The sequence below is a fragment of the Trypanosoma brucei genome, chromosome 11 (assembly GCF_000210295.1).
Source record: "Trypanosoma brucei gambiense DAL972 chromosome 11, complete sequence".
Lineage (NCBI taxonomy): Eukaryota > Euglenozoa > Kinetoplastea > Trypanosomatida > Trypanosomatidae > Trypanosoma > Trypanosoma brucei.
Window position 1 is genome coordinate 3,328,263 of NC_026744.1, and position 22,796 is coordinate 3,351,058.

Here is a 22,796-nt window from a genome sequence, read left to right on the forward strand (position 1 = left end):
TTGTTCCAGCGACTTACGTAAGTTTTCATCGGATGAGCCGATGTGCCGTAAGTCACATTTCGTATGATGAATCTTTTCTCCGATGGGAAAGGGAAAGACGGGCAAGTGTCGCACACTTTTTTGCGTTGGTGCTGGTTTGGCTGGTTTCTTTTTTTTTGTTTATGTGTTTCTCTTCTGCGGAGTGCACTCCGTTTCCCATGTGCTATGTTGAGTGTATATTAAGCAGAGGTACTGGCGGCGGTGAGGAGAAAGCCCGCGACAAAGCCGTTTCGCAACTTCTGTTCTGCATGCAGCGGATGGAATTTTATTTCTTCAGGCATATATTCGCAGTTTAAGGGACAAAAGGATGAAAAGGAAATACATCATAAGTACGTAAGCCAGTGGTGGATTCCCCGATGTCAATATTTGATCCTCCCTCCCTGAGACACGCGTTAATTCCACCATTTCTCACCCTACCTTTTGCCCACCTATACCTCATATTTAATGTAGAGCGTGTCACTACTCAGTAGTAGAAGCCATTGTGAATTGCGCTGAGGTCATTTTTGGGCCTGCGTCAGGTCAATACCAACCGAGAAAATCCACTGTGGGAATTGCCTACAGGTGTCATATAAATACAAGCATCGGTGTTTATAATCACTGAGGCATAAAGAGTAGTATAGCAAAATTTTCGCCGAGGGGCCTTTTGCTGTTCAGTGCAGGGAATAATCATATACGATGGACGTGGAGGAATCAGAGCAGGGTGTCAATCCTTTGTGTGATTGGGTGGCGGAACCTCCTGCAAGGGAGCAGGAAAAGGAGCAAGCTGAAGGTGCTGAAGAGATTGGACCTGAAGAACTTGACGAGTGCCATGGTGGAAATATTGACGGAACTGTCGAAGAGGTTGTCCCCGAAAAAGAGAGCGTCGGCCCCGGTAAACATGAAAGCAGTTATATTGAAGAGCAGCCCTCTCACGGAGCAGCTGAGCATCACGAAGCGGCCGAGCACCGCGTCACAGCCGCGGCCTGCGAGGATGAAGGAATGCCGTCGTTAGCCGTTCCCGAGCCACCCAAAACCCCCACCATGACAACCTCAGCTCGCAACCGCCGCTCGAGGACTAACGTCGGTATGCCACCGATTGCCGCAGCCAAACCAAGGGCACAGGAAGGCAAGAACGACGGTGGCAAAGCTGACAAGTGTAGTGGAGGGAGGAGCGCTAGAGGCAGGTTAATTCCCAAGCAGCCGGCTCGAAACACGAGTGCAAGGCAAGGGAAGCCCCCTCTTCTGTCGCCGAGGTGGGTGAAAGAGAGGGAAACACAATATAGGATTGTGTATGGGAAGCCACAGCACCGTTACCGCGTCAAGAGAAATGTTTGTCAACATCACCCGGCGGCATGCGGTGGCACACAAAGTGGTCTGGCAGAAGATGACGCGGCACTATCTTTCTCGGGTCACATCCACAATGTAGAAAAGCAACTGCACAAGTACCTTTGCTCATTTAATACCCAGTGCGAGGAATGTACCGAGGCAGGGCCGCTGTCAAGCTACAAAACTGTATATGGGACCAAGAAAGCTTCGACCCTCAAGGCGAAATGTGGAGAAAGTCAACCCCCATTCATCCTTGGGGATTCACCTAGGGTTTCCAACGACCCTTTGTGGAGCGTCAACCGCCAGTTGTCCGAGTACACTAACCGTCAGCGCCTCAGCGACAGAGGTAATCCAATGGCTAACACTGAACATGACCGTTCAAGTTCAAGGGGAGTGCCTTCTGATGGCGGGTGCACGTGGAGGACGAAATCCCCTTCCACGATGTCACAGCCCCAGCAACTAGAGTACGAAACCCGGGACGAGCTTCAACATTGTGCCCGACTCTTCCTCGATCGTTTTGGCGGCTCCAGCGAACGGCGCGACCTTGGCTATAGCTATCGTTGTATCCTTTTGGGGAAGCAGAAACAACAGTGGCTCTCAGGGTCAACGAAGGGGCTCCCTGGGGTACGGTGGGCGACGAAGAAAGACTCATCTCCCCCAAGACCACCGTTTAGGCACCGCGCGCACGACAGGCGTGTATTCCAAAATGATAAGGTTCGGACAAATGCCAGCACCTCAGCAAGATCAAAAGGGGGCCGCACTGGCGAAACCAGTGCGCAAAAGCAAGCGACCAGCCCTCACCATCCAGCGGCAGACACGACCACGTACGTCAGAGAAGACTGGGTTGCGGAGCGGGGTGCCGCAATTACGCTTGAAGCTTCAAAAAGCGACGTGGAAATTCTGAGAGGTGGACCAGAGGTGAGAGAAGCAGGAACGGAGCTGTTTCCATGTGAAGGGGCTGTGGAGGAACCGGCTGGTTGCTACAAAGTTGAGGGTGAGGAGTTGATGGGCCGTCCTGATGCTGTGGGTGTGGAGTTGGTGAGCGGCTCCGAAACCGATCGTGGAGGGATGGAAAGCCGAACTGAGACTGTGGGGGCGGCTTTGGTGAGCCGCACCGAAACTGATTGCGAGGAACTTGGAAGCCATGGTGTAATTGAACTTGTGCAACCTTCGGGTGAGACCGACATTGATGGAGGGGAACCGGAGGGTCACAGCAAGGTTGCGAGTGAGGGGTTGGCTAGCCAAGCTGGAGCTGACGGCGAGGAACTTGGAAGCCACGATGTGATTGAACTTGTGCAACCTTCGGGTGAGGCCGACATTGATGGAGGGGAACCGGAGGGTCACAGCAAGGTTGCGAGTGAGGGGTTGGCTAGCCAAGCTGGAGCTGACGGCGAGGAACTTGGAAGCCACGATGTGATTGAACTTGTGCAACCTTCGGGTGAGGCCGACATTGATGGAGGGGAACCGGAGGGTCACAGCAAGGTTGCGAGTGAGGGGTTGGCTAGCCAAGCTGGAGCTGACGGTGAGGAACTTGGAAGCCATGATGTGATTGAACTTGTGCAACCTTCGGGTGAGGCCGACATTGATGGAGGGGAACCGGAGGGTCACAGCAAGGTTGCGAGTGAGGGGTTGGCTAGCCAAGCTGGAGCTGACGGCGAGGAACTTGGAAGCCATGATGTAATTGAACTTGTGCAACCTTCGGGTGAGGCCGACAACGGTTGCTAGGGTGTGGTTAGTCCCACTGAGACCGGGCACGGTGGGAAAGAAGGTCTGTTTGAACGACGGTAAGGCGGGTGTCACCCACGAGGCACTAGGCGGTGCAAAAAAGCAGTCACTCACGTGTGGTCTGTTATCTCGGTTGAGCATCCGGTGAGGGGGAAAAGACTGCAGGAGAACCAAAGGGAGAAAGGGGTGTCGAAAAATTGTACCACCTACAGCTTCCAGGTAGACGGGCTGCGGGTGCGGTTTTCAAATCCTTTTGCTTCTGAACTTCACCCACACGAGAAACTGCGTTAAGGGTAAATGTGCAAAAGTTTCTGGAAATCGTGCTCGTCTTACCTCTCCCTCCCCTACGAGCACGTGCGTGGTACCACTCCAACGCGTAGAGTGTTTTGCCAATGATTCGGTGTTATCTCTTTACACCAATCTTCTTTGACAGAGATGGGTATGTACATAAAAAATCATATTATCCCCCTGTATGGCGTAAAGCGTTAGAAGTGTAAGAGGGAACGGAAGGGAACAAAACGACTAGGAGAAAAGTGAAAGTATATATATATATATATGCATCCGTCGTTTTTATGTGTATTTGAGTGTCGTGTCGTTAGGCAGCCGGATGCTGTCTTATTTACTGTCTTCGTGTGTGCGCTTTGGTGCACCCTCCTTATCCTGTACTACATTTCTTTTTTCCTCCTGCAGCTTCGCCGCAGGGAGGTGCTGTGTACACACAAAGAGTAAATAAACAAATATAAAACAATATTTTCATTTTTTCCCCCATGTGGTAGCCTGCGCAGTGTCAGCCTGCGAAAACCTGTAATTTTCATGTACAGTAGAGAGAGACAGCGAGAACTGTTTTGCGGGGTACTTGGTTTGTGTAAAGGGTTCACAAGCATGGGCGTCGCAAAGGGTGAGAAGGAGGGCGATGCGCATAAGCAGTCTCAGCTTTCATCTCCTTCCGCGTCATCTCTTTCTGCGTGTGACGGATGAATAAAACGTGTGTGTGTGTGTGTGTGTATGGGGAAGCGGAGTGCCGAGCATATTTCATGTCACATACGTCTCTTCTATCTCTTTTCTTTCCAACCTCAAGGTTGCCTCATGGACTAATATTCGTGTTTTCCTGACAAATTCATCCGATACCGGTTTTATAATTCCCTTTGATTACCTGTAACAGCTTTTGGAAGTTGTTGTTTGCTTTGTTTTCGCTCCATTTCTGCTCCCCAACATTCCCCAGGCTTGCCTTTGGCTTCCCTTTATATTTTGTACCATACTGTTTTCTCTATGCCTGCTTTATTTATTCCCCTCTTCAGTTCCCTTCTCCCTCTCCTATCCTACGCTCCTTCCGTGGTAGTAGGGGCCAGGGAAGAGGGCGAGAAAAGGAATGCAGCTAAAGGAGCGCCTTCAGCAGTGGCGAGAACGGGGACTGCAGGGAGCGGATGTGGACCCACCAGTGCAGAGGCCACGCAGTTTCCGTCCTAGCTGTATAGTTCCGCGTTTGTACTTGGGCGCGGCAAAAGACGTGCAGGATGTGCGGACACTACGCAGCCGGCTTCTGCCTGACAAGTTGCTGATGGTTGTCTCCACTTGCGACCCGTCGGACCCACCGAGGATGGAGCTTCGCCAGATTGCGCCCACGAAGGGGACCGCATACACCGTGAAGCGGTTGGCAGTGTGCTCGTGGGAGGAACTTGAGAAACGCGTTGTAACCTCCTCTTTTTGTTGCAGATTACCCCGAAATGAGGTCATGGTTGCGACGGCCGAATGGTTGAAAGAGGTCCTCAAAACAAAGTCTTCACCCCCTGTTTCTTTAGAAGAGTGCCGCGACGTGCAGAAAGGAGAAACCGACGGGAAAGTGTCTGAGGTGTTTGAGGAGGGGCTGTACCTTAAGCTCTGCTTGCCCTGGAAGGATGAAAGTAACTTCGCAGTACGCCTTGACGGCCGAAGGACGAGGAAGAATGCTCAGCTTATAAGGCAGTGCAGGCAGTCGTTGAGTTCGTGCGGGAGGTACGGCTTTGTGTTAGTCCCAACGAAGGGTTTATAGAGCAGCTGAGGGACTACGCAAGTGATTTGTTGGTGGTCTGATTGTCGGTTGTCGATGTTGTGTCTTATTGGTACGCTCTCCGTTATTTACAGTGGTTTTGCGCTGGTGTTTTGGCATAGGTGTTTCTGCTGCTTTCCATCGCGGACATCTGTGCATAGCCAAAAGGAACGTGTTGACGCTCGTTTGTTGATGCCATTTTTAGTGTTGTGGGAGCTATGTTCCCTTCCACGACCGTGTGCGCCTGCGGGACTCGCTTTTCCCTTCACCCTGTTAACAAATTTCCTTTTCCAGCGCGAGGGCTCACGTGTCTCACGTTGGTTACGCACAACACTGTAAAGGGAAGGGGTGTTTACCTCCTCCGTGCAGGAACCGGTGCAAAATTCTCAAGCAAGCAAAGCGATGGGTGCCAACAACATAAGGGAAGGGAGTGGTACCCCACGGGCCAAATCAAACGCGACGGAAAGTAAGGGCGGTGAAACAGTTTCAGAAGACCTGATTTCCGTGCTCCTCTGCGGGACGTGCAGGGCGCCTATCACGGACCATAACAACATTCTTGGGTGCCGTGAGGAATCCGTGTGGGCTCAGCAGGCCTTTGCGTACGAGGTAGATCTCTTTGCTGATTGTCCGCCGCTGTGGTGCTACTCCGCTACCAACCCACAAGGCCGACGCTTTGACATCATACGCTGCACTGCGACTGCGGTAAATCGCTACCGCACGGTGACACTGAGCGGACCGTGGTCGGGTGAACATTCCTTTTTCGTGGGTCACAAGTGGTGCTACGCTTCCTGCAATACATGTAGCAGCTTTTTGGGTTGGGCCTTCTGTAGGGCAAGTGAAGCCCTTAGCTTTAGTGGAGGTAGCACCGAGGACAATGATATCCAAATCGATGGGGGCGGTTGCGGCAGCAAAACCACTGATGATGATGATGATAACGTGGATGAAGAAAGTATAGTCACCGTCGGGGGTAATAACAGCAACAATGTGAGCCTTCAAAGGGACGGGGCAAGTGATGATGACGGCACTGTGGGTTTTGATCCCTCTGTTCTTTCCTTCCTCGGACTCATCGTGACTAACTGTGTGGGACGCAGCGGTTATTCGCTCAGACAGTACAATGAGCTGATGAACGCGGACCCCCTTTTGCGACGGCGATTTGTAGGAAATTCACCGCTCGAAGACCTTCACAGTGGAGAGGACGGCAACTACTTCGTGTCGGCAACACATTTTCTGGGACCATCCAGAGATGACCACAGCAGATTATTTGTTGGCATAGGCAGACATCGGCAACTGCAGTCTTTCTTGGATATTGTCCGAACATCTTTGCTGCCTGTTGGCGCAGTCATTGGGACTGAAAGCCAGGATGGAGATGGGGAAACTTCCGAAGATGAAGCAAACAACTCGACGGCTCCCCGCACAAGCTCGCACCGCAGTGACTCGAGCGGAAATGGTTCTGAAGATGGCGAAAATATGGGTACATCTCCGTCCTTCACTAACATTCCACCCCATTGTTTCGGCTGTGGGGATATGGCCGACTCCATCGATGAAGATGTTTCTTCAACTGAAGGCAGTGATAAGTCGGATTAGTGGATAAGCAGGGCAAACCAATGCGTCACTGGTGCTTTACCCCACCCCTGTTACGAAGAAACGAATGGGCGCGGCTCCATTCATATGGTCGTTCGTCCCTGTCGACTGTGTTACCTTCCCCTTTCGATTGTTTTAATGGCATATCCTTTCGTTTTCTTTTCTTGTTTTTTCTCTCCTTGTGCTACCATTCACATGCACGCATGAACAAACATTACCGTTCAGATGAAACCCCGACGGCACCACACGCTGCCGGTGCTTGGATAAGGCGTGACTACACGAGCCACAAAGGAAGCATGTGGATAATGCACAGCCCACAAAATGTCTGTCACTGATGCGGGCGCATCGTTGTGACTTCATTTTGCGCACATGAGAAACTGGCAGCTCCCCCCCTCCCCTCCCCTCCCCCAAAACTCGGACGGAAAGGAGGAAAGCAAAAAAAAATAGTAGTGTGTGCAGCTACTAGGCTAGGGCGCGTTGACCGCACTGTTGCAGACACAACTCCCTCTTCCTCGTCATGTCACCTCTTTTTTCCTTTTTTGAACTTGCGGCAAAACAAGTTGCAGATCATACGTTTTAGTTTTACTGTCAACACCATCTTTAATGTCCCGTTTTTTGTTCGGTTGTTTGGGAGTGGTGGTGGTGGTGGTGTTTCCGCTGCCAGGGTCATGCCGTGAGTCGCGTGCGGTCTCCACGACTGTAGAGGGGAGAATTTGCTAGTTGGAGGGTCCCTGCCAAATTCATGGTGAGGTCCAGCTGCAAAGACGTTTGCTATGGCGCGGAGAAAATCGTCACCCCTCTGTGTTTGTTTTCACTGGGTAGGTTTTTAAAAAAAAAAATGAAGACAGCGCCGGCACTGGTGTCGTTTTAGGTAGGCATGAGGAATAAGAAAAGAGGAAACGACCCATTTTCGGCTTGGTGTTTCTTGAAAGCTGGAAACCAGAGTCTAACTACCACCGCCCTCAACTCCATGTCTTTTCCTGCTGCTCCTCCCTCACAACCCCTGCAATGTGTAGGAATTGTGGAGCTGATCTTTTCACGACTGTTTGATCTAAATAACCCTGTATATGTACACATTTATACCAATGGCTATGGGGCTTGCCTTTGCACGTTTCTTCTTTAACATCGTTTTTTGAGTGTGGGGGTTGTAGAGAAGTTTCGCGGGTGTGGGCGGCAGGAAGAGATTTTTTTTTCTTTTCTTCGGAAAGAACAAGGTCTAAGTTATAAAGGGATAGAAAAGAGGGGGAACAACAGGGAGCTATCAGCACATTTAGTTCTGTACATTGCTATCACATAGAGAGAGAGGGTTCGCTCCCTCTCCTCCCTTGGAACATGGCCCAAAGCTTTGATGACTGGCTGCAGAGTTTGAATCCCGTAACGAAAGGCGTGTTCGCCGCCGCAGTCCTCCTGACGGCAGCCATTTCCATGCATATTGCACCTTATACATACTTTATTTTGGATACCTCTGCGATTATGGGGCTGCAATTGTGGCGACCTTTCACAGCTGCGCTTTTCTTTGGTAAGTTCTCCTTCCCATGGTTAATTGCGATGGCAATGTTTGTTTCCTACCTCAAGTATAACGAGGAATACGACTACCAAGGGAAAACAGCAGATTTTGCGTGGATGATTATTCTTGTTGTTATTGGACTGACAGCAGGTGGGTTGTTGCTTGGGTTGCCCGTCGTTAGTGGTGCTCTGCTAATGGCACTGTGCTGGGTTTTTTGTAAGCGTCACCCGCAGCTGCGCATGAAATTGTATAGCTTCGAGTTCGATGCGAAGACGTTTCCATGGGTGTTGGCCCTGTTTCACTTTATTCTCGGTCAAAACATTCTTGAGGATGCGCTTGGTATCGTTGTGGGTCACCTCTTCTTTTTTCTTAACGATCTGATACCTTTGAAGCACGGAACAAACCCAATTGCGACACCCTCGTGGTTTGTGCGTCTCACAGGGCTTGAAAATGGCGGCGTGCGCTTTGGTGGCGTGCACGCGGGAGGACAGGCGTTTGCTGCCCGATTCGCGCGGCAACCACCACCAGCTGCCGCGGGCGGGCGGCCGCACCATTGGGGACCAGGTCACCGGCTTGGCACAACTTAACTGGACCCCCTCGCCTTCCCCCTCCTTTTTTCTTCCTCGCACGGGAACTGTGACTATTGTACATCCGTGTGGTTAGTGTTGGGAATTTCCTGGGTATCCACGCAACGCATGAGGAAAGTGGTGTGGGAACAAAAATTTGTGGACAATTGCCCCAGCAACAGCCCACTCAACACATCTGTTCCCTCTATGTTATCTTGCGCGGTTGCTTCGGGTCTTAAGTTGGAATCGTATCTCCTTCTTTTTGTTGGCGTTACAGCCCTTTACTCTGTGTTCCTTAAGAAAGCTCTGATTTTTTCTTTATTCTTCTCCCCAAATTGCAGTCTTGACTTACCTGGTGCAGGAAAAAAGTGGGAAGGTGCCAAAAGCAGTTGAGGGTACGGTTGAGTCAACGACAGTAATAGGGAAAGCAGTTCACTCCGCAGGCGTCCGTGACTACACGCGCTCGCTTCAAATCAACAGTTTTATTTAGTATCACAGTTGCCACCACGCACCGATGGAGCACGAACAAAGGGTTTCAGAAGCAGGAGCGAAACTAAAGCAACCAGACGTGTGGCCAGTGGAAATCGAACAAATACTCTCAGCACTTGACAACTCTCAACGCGTGGCAGTGTGTGAAAACCCTTCCCAGCCACTTCTAATCATTGCTGGTGCAGGAAGTGGGAAAACACTCACAATGGCCAGTCGCATCGCCTTTCTAATTTTAAACAACGTGGCGCCGCAAAATATACTTGGTCTGTGCTTTTCACGGCAAGCGGCAGAGACCCTACGTGGCCGGGTGGCCTCTGTGCTTCCACCCGCCATGGCTGGGTTGGCCCAGAAACTGAAATTAAAAACGTTTCATGCCTTTGGCCTTGAGTGCTTGCGGCGTTACGCTTGTATCGAACTCACAACGGAAGTTTATGATGCTCGACGCCAACGGGACCTTGCATTCACCGTGGTGGAGAAACACGCTCAATACTACAAAGGTGTGGAGGCTGTCGTGACGCTTATTGATTACGTAAATAAGGCCAAGACGAAGAAAGATATGAGGGCAGGAACAGAGCTGGATCCCTCACGACAGCCGGCGTACCTTTTCCGCTTCTACGAGTCAATGCTGCACGAAGAACTCAACGCAGTCGACTTCGGTGACTTGGAGCAGAGGTTTCTTAAAGCCCTCCGCCCAGTAAGACAGCGAAACGATGCCACCAGTGAGGGTAACAACAACAGCAACAGCAGCAGTTACAGCATTTCTGCTGACGCGTCGAGCACTTTACAACTGTCACCAATGGCCATTCAGCTGCGGTCGCAATACACCCATTTTGTTGTTGACGAGTTTCAGGACTTGAACGAGGTGCAGCTGGAGTGTCTCGCACTTCTTGCGGGTGACGAGTGTCGTGTTACTTGCGTCGGAGACCCTAACCAGTGTATCTATGCGTGGCGTGGTGCAACAGCCGAGAGCTTTAACCTTTGGCGCAGCCGGTTCCCACGAAGTGTGATAATGAAACTCGAAACAAATTACCGCAGTTCAGCAGAGATAGTGTGCGCCGTTAACCAAGTTACACATTTGGAGCAAAGCAGTCATAAGGGTCAGTCAGGTACAAATATAACTTTAGTGAAGTGCAAATATGCGTGGGAGCAGTTAAAGCTCATACCACGTATCATCGAACGGTTACGTGGCCGTGATCGATCCCTCCCTTACGGCTCCATCGCCGTACTCTGTCGTACCCACCGCACTGTGCGCGAGCTCGTAACTGCGCTTGAGAACGATGGTATCCCTGTCACGGAGCTAAGGCGAGGAGCTCCAAATTCTGTTGCTCTTGTACGCGCCCTACTATCTTACCTTCGGTTGTGTATTCACCCTCATTCCAACGTTGATGTGGAGTGTGTCATACGTGACGCTCCCAACCACTTTGCCGCACCGTCGGCGACAAAGTTTATATTCGCTTTACAAGCAGAAGCCCTTACTCGTCGACTGCATTTGACGACGGAACAACAGCTCGAAGGGCATTACAAGTGCTCCTATTATACCATATTGCGCGAATTGGTTCACAATGGGTTTGCTACATCGAGCGACAGGCTGCGTACAACGAAGCCACAGCAAAAACTCCTTCGCACAATTATTGAAGTGACCGCTGCTGCACACGAAGCACTCAGCAGATTCTACTGCAACATCGAGGATGTGGTGCGCAGTGTGGCGGAACGCGCTGGATTTGATGATGGGAGCGCGGGTGGTGCGAAGATAAGGCACAAGGTAAACAATGGCATGGCGGGAGGCGGTTTCAACGGTATTAAAAGGGCTAAGCGGCCTCGCTGTGCACCCCGTGTGGCGGCTCACCTGACGGACTCAGTGGACGTGTGGGAGGACGTTATGAACGAAGGTGAGGAAATAATGTCGTCAATACCACAGTTGCTTCTTGGCGCTTGCGAGGCTGTTCAGGAGCAGATAATCGCGGAGCAGAGTGCTGTTGAGGCCGATGCGATTAATGGTGATGTGCTTGGTTTTAGCGACAACAGGAGCGTGGTGAAAGCTGAGCCTGACGAGAGAAGTGTTGGAACGCATCCAGACGTCCCAGCTGCACAACCAAGGTATGACCCCTACACCGTACTGCAGCGAGTTATTGACGAGTTCCTTCAGCTCTTGCCAAGTGATGATTTTGGTCCAATGAAGGGTCCGGAAGCTCTAAAACCCGAGGAAAGGACAGTTACTGTGACCACTGTGCATCAGGCGAAGGGAAAGGAGTGGCCAGCTGTCATTATACCGTGCTGCTATGAAGGTGAGTTCCCGATAGACACGCGAAAGGCTGAGGAAAAGCGGGTCTTCTACGTTGCAATGAGTCGTGCGATGGAGAGCCTCGTATTTCTGACGGCTGAACAGGGGCCGCCAACAAACGCGTCAGGGCGAACAGCTGACGGGGACCACGCTCTGGATTCCACCGGGACGGAACAGCAATATGTGCAGCTGCAGATGACACCGTACCTGCGGCCCATCTTGCATCAAGTTAAAGTGATAACCATGTCTGCAGAAAGTGAAGGGCAGCAAGAGTGGGTGTAATAACTATTGTGGGGAGAATAAAAGTATCGACCCACTGGGGAGGGGGCGTACAATTGGAGATACTCTGCGATCTGATAATATGTCTTGCGATATAATGAGAAACGGGATTCCGTTTTGTACCTCTGTAGAGGGGCGTACTGATTTCATGTCTAATAATTGAAGCAGTTGTTTACCCTTCATTGCCGCGAAGCATACACAGGAAAAGCGCACGAACGCACTACGTTACACACGCCCTATCATCGTCGATTTATTGTACTTTGTTACTTGCGGCCAGTCACTTCCCCTCCCACCGTTTTGAATTTTTCTTTGTACTGCTAATGGAATACTCTCAGTTTCCTGCAAGCCCGCCTAGCGGCTCCACATTCCACCGTGTATAAAACTATATACGAACTTTACTGAAACATACCATATATATATATATATAATTTGTACATGCGCACATATACATATAGGCATATATACATATATACACCCCAAGAACCGGTAGGAATCGTTGTTGGTTTCTTTTTGTTCGTTTGTTTGGAGTACGGATGCACATACAGAGGGAAAGGGCACGTGTGCCCTGTTTGACCTTTGTCCTTTTGGAACTAAATTTTGTTTTACCGCTTTCACATACACACTGTTTCCCCTTCTTTCTATCCGTCTGCGTTTTATCGACATAACGTCCGCACACTGCTTCGCGTACGTGTCAGGGCGCACTGCATCTTGTAGCACGATGATGACAAACTTGAATGTGCGGACCATTAAGGGCTGCTTCCCCGGTTCCTTACCTGATGCACTCAACGACATGTCCGTCATCGATCACATTCTTTCCCTGACTGGACGCTTCGACGAGGGTCAGGCTGCGCTGGCGTCAACTGTCAACGTGGTTTATGTTGGTACCGCGGTCTACGATATTCCACGCTATCGTGAAGAGTACACGAAGAATTTCATAGCGCGCGGTTGCGGAATAAGTGAGGTTTGCGTTGCAGAAGCGCGGTCGACCGGAGCGACACCGTGTGCGGCTGCTACCATGGTTACGCCAGACCAGCTTCAGCACTTAGCGGAGGCACATATCATTTTACTACCGGAGGGTAACACCCTTTTCGCTATACGACGCTGGGAGGAAACGGGCCTCGATGCGTGTCTCCGGGCAAGTGCAGCTCGTGGTGTTGTCTTAGTGGGGGGTGGTTGCTGCTTCAGGGCTGAACACAGCGACTCGGCAAACCCCAAAACATGCGCACAGTACATGTTGTCGCGGGAAAATGAAGTGGATTCAGGGCAGCCGGTGGAAATGGAGGAAGGGGGTGCGAAGTGGGAGTACCTATGCGTTCACGGCCTCAGTGTGTTGCCGGGTATATTCTGCCCCCAGCACAGCTCGCGTGACGCCACGGGTTTACTCTTGAATGAAAGCTTTAGTAAGATGCTGAAACGGCATCCAACTGAGCGAGGGATTGGTGTCGACTGCAGGGCGGTGCTTCTGCTGATGGGTGACGGTCGGTACCAGGTGCTGACGATAGCCAATAGAGAGGGAAGAACTGCCTCCGTTAAGGACATAAACATCCAAATAAAGGATGTTGTCGAGGGAAATGTGCAGACAACCACAATTCAACAACAGGGAAGCGTAGAAGAACTGCTTCGAAAACCGTGTGGACCTGTCGTACGAGACCCCTTTGAGGCGTACTATGCAATGGCCAACCCAACTGCGCTAACAGAAAAGCTACTATGTGCACCCAGGTGATATTGGAAGAGCCAGCTGTTTCGTTAGGCCCCGGTGTACGGACATTTTGGTAGCAGTGTCGTTTGAACGTGCGTTGGTGAAGAGGTAACGTTGGCGTTCCCAGATGCACGATAGTGTTGTTTGGAATCGACACATGTGCGCGCGTTCGTCAACATGTGAATAGGAAATTTTTTTTGATCCAACCCTTTGGAAAGCGATACATATCTACAGAGGTATATGTCCGTGCTGCGGGAGCACCCACTGGGATCGGGGGTCTGCGTGCAGGTGTGTAGATAAAGAAATATATATTCATATTTCACATAGTTTTCTTCTTTCCCTCTCTATTGCAACCATGTATAGTTACGACACCATTGCCACTTGCTGAGAACACAGCACATTAAAGGAAGTGCAACTAAGGCACAAGAAATATTTCCTTCACGATCAACTGCACCCCAGCTAGGGCATTCATCGCTCTCGCTGTGTCTCTGCGATTTTGCAATGAGAGAACGAAACGCTTCCGTGTCGAGGCACCCTGACGGGAAACACAGTAATGAGCGGCGGAACCCAGAAAAGGATTTTTCAATCCCATCACGAGAAAGTGAATGCGGCGCCCTTTTTTGGATTGCAGCGGCAGTTGTTGTTGCAGCCCTGTCGTGCACAAGTGTCTTGGTGTCGACATCCACAAAACCCTCAAGCGAGCGGCGGAGGGAACGTCGTGAAGATGCCGTTGCACACAAGGGGGCGCAACTGGCTCCACCACCCCCGCAGGGAGTCACATATTATGAGGGAAAGGCGAGCCCAACGCAGAAGGAACAACGGGCTGGAGAATGGTCATGCTACACAATGGAGGAATACAGTTTGAAGTTTATTGGGGGTTTGCGTGAAATGCGCCATTCTTCACTGAGATCGAAGAACCAGAGCGGCCCGCAGTATTTTTTTCGCTGTGGTATACGAATCATCGACACGGAAACGGAGCAGAATCACACGAAGGTGAAGCAGTGTGCGGCAGCAGCGCACGGCGAGACGTCATTTCCAACGTTACGCGTGTATTTGTCGAGTGGCATGGAAGAACGCCTGCACAAGAAGCAAAAGAAAAACTTTGCCGCCCAACACATCCTGCTTGAACGTCTCAACGATGATTACTGTGACTGTTTGGACGGAACAGATGAACTAACAACGAATGCCTGTAGCATGTCTGGTGTTGTGGCACCGCTCGCCCGTAAACGGTGGAGACAATTCCTGACGTCCAATGAGCACGTGCGCCTGTACGAAGACGAAGAGATGATGTCGAAAGAGCACGCGGAACGGTTGCTAACACGAGTCGGTGGACGGGTGCTGCCATTCCGTTGCAAGAATGATCAGGGTGTCCTGCTGACCCCCTCAATGATGAATGACGGAATAGTGGACTGCTGTGACGGGAGCGACGAAGTGGACCAGGTGCGGAGGGACGAGTGGGCCACACGTGTGAGGCAGTTGGAGCCATTACTTGACAAAAGCAGCGGTCCGGAAAGCAATTTGCGTGTCGGTGATCACAATACCGTAGCGCAGATGTTGATGCGAACTGGCCAGAATGGGCTCATGACTTGTGACCGTATGAAAAGGGAGCGGCTGCGTGAGGCTAAAGCGCTTTACACGCTTGTGGAGCGAGGTCACGCAACGTGGAAGGAGCGTGTAGCAGATGGATGGGAAAAGTACGGCAGCGAATTCCTGGACCGTCGTGTCGAAGTGCAACGGAAGTTTAACGATACGGCCGCTTTGTTCACAGAGGTCCGCACGCGTATCAAGAAGCGCATGCAGGAACTCGGGGTGCAGACGCCGCTCGCCCCTGGGGTGCCTCACCAAGAAGTACAGCGCGCTGAAGAGCTCGCTGCAACCCTTGGCCGTCTAAACATGCAACTGCGTCACATGCAGCTTGTTTTGGATCTGGGTGTCCTCGGGGACAGCTTTGAGTATAGTGTTATTGCTTCGAGAAGCTATTCAGTGGAACAACAACGGTTATGGAACCCCATTCAGGGACGATCGGCGCACACACAACAACAACTATATGATGAAGGTCAATACGATGGTAACTCTCCTGTTGGCACATCACCAGAGAACTTGCCATTGCATGTTGACAATGTCTCCTTCACTGGTTTCTCAGTGGACCCATTTGCGCATATAAATGGTTGGGTCAGGGTGATGGATAAAGGAAAAAGGGCCCGTTTATACGGTGATGAAAATAGCCTTAATGATAATGCTACGGGAAACAGTACCTCAGCAGATATTGACAGTGAACCGATTGTTATTGGCTTCTGGGTTCCCCTCCCCGCTTCCCCGCTGACAAGTCAAATGTCTTCAATCAATCCCCCCACCGGGGATGGTGCACTCTGGCGACGTTTGTTCTCTACAAAGCTGGCACCTTCGAAGGGTGGTTTCGACAAAATTTTGAGCGAGAGACAAATAGGCAAAAAGAGGTTACGTGAACTGGGCGACAAGCAGCCTCATGGCGCACCGTCGGAGCCTGTTGTGCATGTGTTTAGCGGCGGAATCCCATGTCAAGACAATGGGGCAGCGGAACCAATGTACAGTCATGGATGGCTGGTTTTTGTTTGCGCTGATACGGACGGTGTGCTCGAGTGGCATCGAAATGGAAAGTGCGAACACCAGATTGTATTTGGTACAACCAGCGCCTGCTCAGTGCGGGTGATGGAAGAGGCTGCTACGCGGCTCCAGCATGCGGAGGCCTCCGTGAGGGAGAGCATAAACCCAAGAAGGGAAGTGGGGGAGTGACCGATACATGAGATTGCAGGTAAGATATATAGCCGTGATAAACGAAACAACACCATGGGGAGTTTGTGTTGGTGTGTCATTAATGTATATATATATATTAGATAGGTGCGGTCATCGTGCGCACGTGAACGGCACAACCCTGAGGGATTATATGAAAGGGGAAAATGCCTTGAATATCACTAACCCTTGAGGGTAACATGACGGCTTATGTTGTACTTGCGAGAGAGTGGGTACATGCGGTCACAAGGCAGCACGCACGTTGGGGTCACAAAAAACACATATACTTGCATCTGTATCGGTGTGTATGCATTTATTTATTTACTTGGTACTGCTGTTATTTAAGTATTTTTTTGTTTTTTTATTCAACTTCTAAACTATGGCCACTAGGCATACTTCACGAGGTTGCGCCCTCGAACCCATCATTGTCACATCTTGAGGGTAGAAGCTTCAAGAACATGGGTAAAGGAAGAAAAAGAGAAAAAATCTCGCGGCGCAGCAGCGCCCAAAGTTTTCACCTCCCCACCTTTTTGTTATCCCTTTCTAATTTACACACAAGACAAAACGTCTGATATACTCACCCATCTCCTGATAATTCCGGCCTCTTTGTTACACCTACAAGGCTTACATCCTCGTTTTTCTTTTCTTGTTGTGTAGTTCTATTTTTTTTTTTTTTAATGGCTCGTATCCCGGAAATCATAACTTTGTAATAGCTCAACCTTGATTTATTTTTGTTTTGTTGCGTACACGTGTATCTTGGATATTGTACTGTTAAGAGAGAAAATAAGGAGCTTTATATGGAATTGTTTACTTCATTGTGTATCTTACTTTTTTTTTCTGACTTTCCATTGTGTAATTCGCGGCAGCAGTGCAGTTCTATGGTCACATAATTGAGGATATCAGCTCCCCGATTGTGATGCGTCTTGGGTGATTTTCCTAAAAGAAAAGAGAGCAGCTGAAGAAGCGAAATGAAGTTCTAAGCGTCATGATTAGTAGTAGTAGTAGTAGTAGTAGTGGGGATAGAGTTAGATGATTTACTCCACTTATCTTATTTTTTGTCTTATTTTCTGTTTGCCGAGTGTCTCGTTCGAACAAAATGAAAAAGAGAGAGGATAACATGTTTGTGAACATTTGTAGTTGACGTCTCTACACACTGCACCGCCTCCTTCACCCACACCTACATACTTCTTTTTTCTTATGTGACAATTTTGTTGAAGGGTTTCGCATCTTTTGAAGGAAGCGAGCAGAAGCAGAGGTGGGATAAGCTTGCTGCAGGTTAAGAAAGAAAAAAAAGGAGCAACCTCGCACATACGCACATTAGTGGTGGTGATTCACAGCAGCCTGTGGGGGAAAACGTGTGCGTGACCGAAGGAAAGACGCAGATACGTTTTGCGACAATTAAAATTAAAGCACGACAGCATAAACGGAAAGGGAAATGACCGTTCCGGTTAGGCAGGCGCGCATTGTCGTAGTAGAGCCGCCAACCAATAGCGGCGGTGCTGTCGGTGAGGTTCCTCAAGGGCAGAAAGTTAAAAACGAACAGCGACCCCCAGACATGTTCGTTGCTTGCTTCGAGGCTGCTCTAAACGAAGAACTTCGGGAAAAAACAATCTCGAACGATCTCCGATCATGTTTTGAACAAATAAGCTCACCTTATGGCTTCATCCGGAATGAAGGATTGCGTGGAGCACTGCAATGGTTATGCGACGTGTCAGTGGAGGCAGCAAGGGAAGGGGCAGCCTCCACAGAGTGTGGTGATGGCAGTAGTGGGGCACATGTGCCATATGATGCCATACGCTCCTCTGTTATGAAGCGGGACTCGGGGGAACCCCATGGGCCTCAAACGATAGGAAAGACAAAACTATGCCACAGTGACTCGTGGGACCGAGTGCAGAGGGCCTTGCGCGGGGCGCATTACACGTCGTCTGTGTTCCTTCGTGTGCTTGTGCCGCGTGTAGATGGTGGGCGGCCATACTATGGTCCCAGTGGGCCTGTTAACGTAGAGTTATCGGAGGAGGAAGCGCTGACGTGGAACACGCTGAGCCATGCGCGACAGTCTACTTCACTAAGTGCATCCAGTCCCCATGCAGTAGCTTCACCAAATGCGTGCAAAAGAAAGCCTCTTGACGTCGCTCTGACGGAGGTGACGTACCAAGAGCAGGAACTTGCATTGAGACTTCTACAGGGACTTAGCCTCACCATTTATGATCAGCGCAGAATGATTGCAGAGGGGCGGTTAATCCCATTCGCAATTGAGGTATGGCAGTGTTGTCTGCAGCACGCAGGGGCACTCTTCACACGGCAACGTCGCCGTGCGGCGGTGAAAAAGGCCCAAACTGTCGATGGGTTCACCGGTGCTGTTACTCTTAGCGAGTCGGTACCCATGGCCCAATCCACAACTGATGAGGGGGGACCCGTGCGGTTGGATCGGGGATTAGAGAACGTTGTGATTGCATGCATTGATGCAGTGGAAGCGGTGTGTCACTACAATCCACTTGCACTCACTCGCATTGTGCAGCAGGGAGGTGTCCGCGCATTGCTGGATTTGGGCTTGTGCCCCTACGCCCCACGTGATATTCGTTGCTCCGTGTTCGATACCATCAGTGTGCTTATGCAGGAGGTGGCTCCGTTCCGGTGCGCAGTGGCAGCTGGAGCGGCAGGAGCTGCAGCCCGTGGTGGAGCGCGGGGTGATGAAGATTCACTAATCCATACAATGATACAAAACGCCATGAGTGGCAATAACATTAGCTGTCAGGAGGTACCACTTCCTTATCTTATGGACCGTGCCAGTGCATCAAAGTTTGACTCGGCCGTGCGTGAGTGGTTTAGTCAAAAAGGATTAAGCCACGTAGTGTCGGCTGTAATGGAATTGCGCAATGTTCGTGGCACACCGATAGTTGTGAAGTCGAAGAAGAAGGTCGAAGTGGCCCGTACTGTCCAGCGGATGGAACAAATTCATGAGAAGCGCCTCCATGCGTTGCTGGAGGCGGTGGATGGCAAGCGTGCCGCGTTGTAAAGTGATACTGGTGCCTATCACCGTGTTCTGCGGGTCGTTGTTACCAAGTAAAACGGGACCCCAGTGATGGTGTGCGCATACCTCACCATCCTTTGTTTTCTACCACTCTTTTTATTTCGTTTTTGTGTCCCCAATTCCTATCTTTCACGCCCCTCCCTTCTCTCGCTCTTTGTTTTGTTTTGTTTTCTCGTTTTTTTTTTCCACTGTGACGCTCCAAAGGCAAAGGTGTCGTCAAAGGGAGTGATATCAGGCTGGTCATACAATACCTAGTAGCACATATTACGTCACCGGCCGCGTGCATTTTTCTGTGAATTTGCTATCGCGACCGGTTTATCGCCGCCAGCAAGGGGGCACAGATTGCATACTTAACAAAGCGTAACGTGAACTTTTTCACTTGAGTGGAGACGGCAGAGAGGCGAACACTTCCTATGAGCTCTGCGGTTTCAGCACTCACCGCAACCATCGGCGTACTCAGGCGCCTCTTGAATGAAGAGAAAACGGACCTCGAGCAACTAACTTATGTGGTTCAGTGCATCCACGACCCTATATTAGAGTGCTACAACTCACCAAACGATGGAAAACAAGGTCAATGGTTGTTTGAAACCCCAAATGTGGCATCCATTTTAACTGCAACTGAGCACCGGGATATCTTTGGGAATATATTTGCGCTTTACAATAAGCATAAATGGATTGTGAGCAGACTTGAGTCAGCACTCCGAGAACCCAATAGGAAACAGGAAAATGGAGCTGAAGCGACTGGACAAAGTAACTCCAACTCAAAAGAAAATGCAGAGGCAGCCGCGCTTCGTGATGTGGTAGAGCTCTTTTGCTCCAACGAAATGCAGCAGTTCATCACCGAGCACTTAAAGTATTCCTTAAGTTACAGTAGCACAATTGCGCCGAAAATTCTTGGCTTGTGGCATCGGTGCTGCCCCACGCACGCTAAAAATGTCACTGGCAAGTTAAGTCTAGATAGTGGTTTCATACGGGTCGTCGACAAACGGGGTGAACTCAGTTTCCGCAAGAGGTTTTTGTGCTTCCTCTGGTGGACGTTAGGTGAACGAAGTGGTGTGCCCATGGATCCACGCGCGGTGCGGATTCGACTTCCCGACTCTCTTTCTCCAGCAACGGCACCGCCTGCATCAACCGGTCAAGGCCATCCCTGCGCATCTCCCCCTTTGAAAAGTAACGCTGGCGAGGGCCACTCCAACGGGCGTCCTGGAAGTGTCTCTAATGCAATTAAGATGACTTTTTCCAGTCCCTCAGCAGGTTGGGAAGAGTCACTTATTCCCCCCACATGGCAGGGTTTTGAAACTTTGCTTGCCCTCCTTGCCACGCCACTCCCCTCTCTTCGCCGGTATGTTCATGTCGCTTGTTGTATTGTCAACACGCACTGCCTGCAGAGGTCCGTACGGCAACAACTGCAGTTCAACTTCGTCACTTTGGCAAGGCAGCGAATGGCGGAAGAAAATTGTATGGTATTGAATGAGTTAATCAAGCAGGACACCGGACATATTACATCCCTTATTGATGGTGCCGGGGCAGCATCTGCAGATAAAGCAAAGGCTGCTGCTCTTCTCCCCGGATATACTGCAAAAAAATTTGCACGCGTTGACCCTGATAAGGATGGTTGCCGAGTGCTCATTCATTACGGGCGCCTTACAAAGAAATTTCGCCGTGGGCGCCATGAACGGTTGGTGTTCTTATTTAACGACTGGTTTTGCTACGGTGAGGAACACGTGAACAATCAACTGCTCCTCCGGGCGTCACTTTCACTCGACGGACTAAAGGTGGTGGACCACAGCAATGTGGAGGATGGGGATAACAGCTTCGATGTGGTCACGCAAAAGATGCGCTTTTCCTTCATCGCACCGACACAAGAACAGAAACGGCAGTGGGTCGACGCCCTTCTCAACACTGTACGCTTGTATGAAAAGAGGTTGTCGAAGCCCCAGCAACCCAGCAACTCTTCAGGGGGGGATAGCAAGCTGGCAGTAAGGAAAACAGTCAGCGTGCTACCGACGAAATCTGTGAGACTTACAAGGAACTCACGACTGGTTCGCCAACAGCGTGTGGACCGTTTAGTGCAGGGACAGCTGAGCATGCGGCGGGCAGCGAGCGCCACCCAAGGTGCTGTTTCTGATGAAGAAGCTGTTGGACCCGTGGCCATGCAAGATACATTGGTTGCACCAGACGATGTTGGTGGCCTGCAGGACATCGAATCCCCACTGCAGCAGGAAGAAGTTGAAGTGGAGAAGGATGCAGCTGATGGAAATGTTGTTTCAGATGATGGTGAATGGGCTGAGAGGGAACAGGTTGACGTCGCCGCTGAGGTTGAAAGTGATGACAGTGGCGATATTGTTGGCCACGAGGGCCGCAGTTCTGCAGAAGGAGAGGGTGAGGGTGGACCGGATGCGCACCGGACGCTGGGTCGCTGTACCGAAGAGCTGCGGGACGAAAGCAGTGGGAATAGCAAGGAAGTAAGTGGAACATTACAAGGGGGGGAGGCCTCAACATCGCTAGAAGACACTGGAGGTACGACCCCACTTCCAAAGCATGATTCAGGGGAGCCGAACGACAGCTACCACAGAACTAATGAAGAACCGGGCGTAACGCGACCGAGGGAGCTGCCGGTCGAGCGCCGTGGGGGCAACTTGGGTGTAAATAAGGAGTTGGGGACGAGTGGCCATGAGGGGGGAGGAAGTGAACACGAGAATGACAAAGAGCAATCAAATGGGGATGTGAAGGGCAGCGACGTAAAGCGGTGTAAGACTGAGGGGAGAGAAAACAGGGAGGAAGTGGAGGAACGGAGATGCGAAAGCGAAGACGAGGAAGAGGAAGAGGAACTTTGCGAAAGCTCTGACGGTGACAACAAGGGAAAGGGAGGCGAGGACGAGCGAAGGAATGATGAGGAGGGCGGTGGCCCTACAAATGTAGGGGATATGGAGGAAGTGGAACGGAAGGAGGTGGCGGTAGAGGGGGAGGAACAAGTGGAAGTGGAAGAAAAAACACAAGAAGGCTGTGAGGAGGCCCAGGACCTCCCACCGCCACCGGCATACACGATTGAATGCGTCGCATCGTCAGAGAATGAAGCTTCCGGTCCCCCGTGTTCCGCAGATGAAAGCAATGATGTTGTCAACGCAACAAAGGAAGTAGCAAAAAATAATGACGAAGGCATCCCCAACGGAGGAGAAACTGTTAAGCAGGAGTCAAATCGGTCAAGTGGATGCGATAAAATTTGCGCTGATGGCAGCAAACCAACAAAGGCCGCCCCCGAGGAAATGGAAAAATCACGAACTGACGAAGCAAAGCTACAGGCAGCCAGAGCTGAGGAAAAGGAGTTGAGTGAATGAGTGTTCCTCCTCCCCATTACCCACCACATTAAAAACGTTCAAACTCGCACGTTACGGGTACAGTATAATTGCTCGAAAAGTGGAAAGGGAATTCAAAAAGTAGAATAACTGAGACGTTGAAACGGTACACAGGGATAGGAATGACAATCGAAAAAGCGGAA

The 22,796-nt window shown here is 50.7% G+C and overlaps 9 protein-coding genes across 9 annotated transcripts; all 9 read left to right on the top strand.

Moving 5' to 3' along the window:
* Window positions 1-714: 714 nt before the first annotated feature.
* TbgDal_XI14020 (T. brucei spp.-specific protein) lies at window positions 715-3,069 on the top strand (the record flags this gene model as incomplete). Its single annotated transcript, XM_011782245.1, has 1 exon — window positions 715-3,069. The coding sequence occupies one exon, from the start codon at window positions 715-717 to the stop codon at window positions 3,067-3,069; it is 2,355 nt and encodes a 784-aa protein (XP_011780547.1).
* Window positions 3,070-4,438: 1,369 nt separating this feature from the next.
* TbgDal_XI14030 (hypothetical protein, conserved) lies at window positions 4,439-5,098 on the top strand (the record flags this gene model as incomplete). Its single annotated transcript, XM_011782246.1, has 1 exon — window positions 4,439-5,098. The coding sequence occupies one exon, from the start codon at window positions 4,439-4,441 to the stop codon at window positions 5,096-5,098; it is 660 nt and encodes a 219-aa protein (XP_011780548.1).
* Window positions 5,099-5,497: 399 nt separating this feature from the next.
* Window positions 5,498-6,679, top strand: TbgDal_XI14040 (hypothetical protein, conserved; the record flags this gene model as incomplete). Its single annotated transcript, XM_011782247.1, has 1 exon — window positions 5,498-6,679. The coding sequence occupies one exon, from the start codon at window positions 5,498-5,500 to the stop codon at window positions 6,677-6,679; it is 1,182 nt and encodes a 393-aa protein (XP_011780549.1).
* Window positions 6,680-8,008: 1,329 nt separating this feature from the next.
* TbgDal_XI14050 (hypothetical protein, conserved) lies at window positions 8,009-8,770 on the top strand (the record flags this gene model as incomplete). Its single annotated transcript, XM_011782248.1, has 1 exon — window positions 8,009-8,770. One exon carries the CDS (start codon window positions 8,009-8,011, stop codon window positions 8,768-8,770), a length of 762 nt encoding a protein of 253 aa, XP_011780550.1.
* Window positions 8,771-9,263: 493 nt separating this feature from the next.
* Window positions 9,264-11,801, top strand: TbgDal_XI14060 (ATP-dependent DNA helicase, putative; the record flags this gene model as incomplete). Its single annotated transcript, XM_011782249.1, has 1 exon — window positions 9,264-11,801. One exon carries the CDS (start codon window positions 9,264-9,266, stop codon window positions 11,799-11,801), a length of 2,538 nt encoding a protein of 845 aa, XP_011780551.1.
* Window positions 11,802-12,516: 715 nt separating this feature from the next.
* TbgDal_XI14070 (cyclin 1) lies at window positions 12,517-13,521 on the top strand (the record flags this gene model as incomplete). Its single annotated transcript, XM_011782250.1, has 1 exon — window positions 12,517-13,521. The coding sequence occupies one exon, from the start codon at window positions 12,517-12,519 to the stop codon at window positions 13,519-13,521; it is 1,005 nt and encodes a 334-aa protein (XP_011780552.1).
* A 477-nt stretch (window positions 13,522-13,998) lies between these two features.
* Window positions 13,999-16,269, top strand: TbgDal_XI14080 (hypothetical protein, conserved; the record flags this gene model as incomplete). The annotated part of the gene is made up of 1 exon (XM_011782251.1): window positions 13,999-16,269. One exon carries the CDS (start codon window positions 13,999-14,001, stop codon window positions 16,267-16,269), a length of 2,271 nt encoding a protein of 756 aa, XP_011780553.1.
* Window positions 16,270-17,701: 1,432 nt separating this feature from the next.
* Window positions 17,702-19,282, top strand: TbgDal_XI14090 (hypothetical protein, conserved; the record flags this gene model as incomplete). Its single annotated transcript, XM_011782252.1, has 1 exon — window positions 17,702-19,282. The coding sequence occupies one exon, from the start codon at window positions 17,702-17,704 to the stop codon at window positions 19,280-19,282; it is 1,581 nt and encodes a 526-aa protein (XP_011780554.1).
* Window positions 19,283-19,710: 428 nt separating this feature from the next.
* Window positions 19,711-22,635, top strand: TbgDal_XI14100 (hypothetical protein, conserved; the record flags this gene model as incomplete). Its single annotated transcript, XM_011782253.1, has 1 exon — window positions 19,711-22,635. The coding sequence occupies one exon, from the start codon at window positions 19,711-19,713 to the stop codon at window positions 22,633-22,635; it is 2,925 nt and encodes a 974-aa protein (XP_011780555.1).
* Window positions 22,636-22,796: the final 161 nt, after the last annotated feature.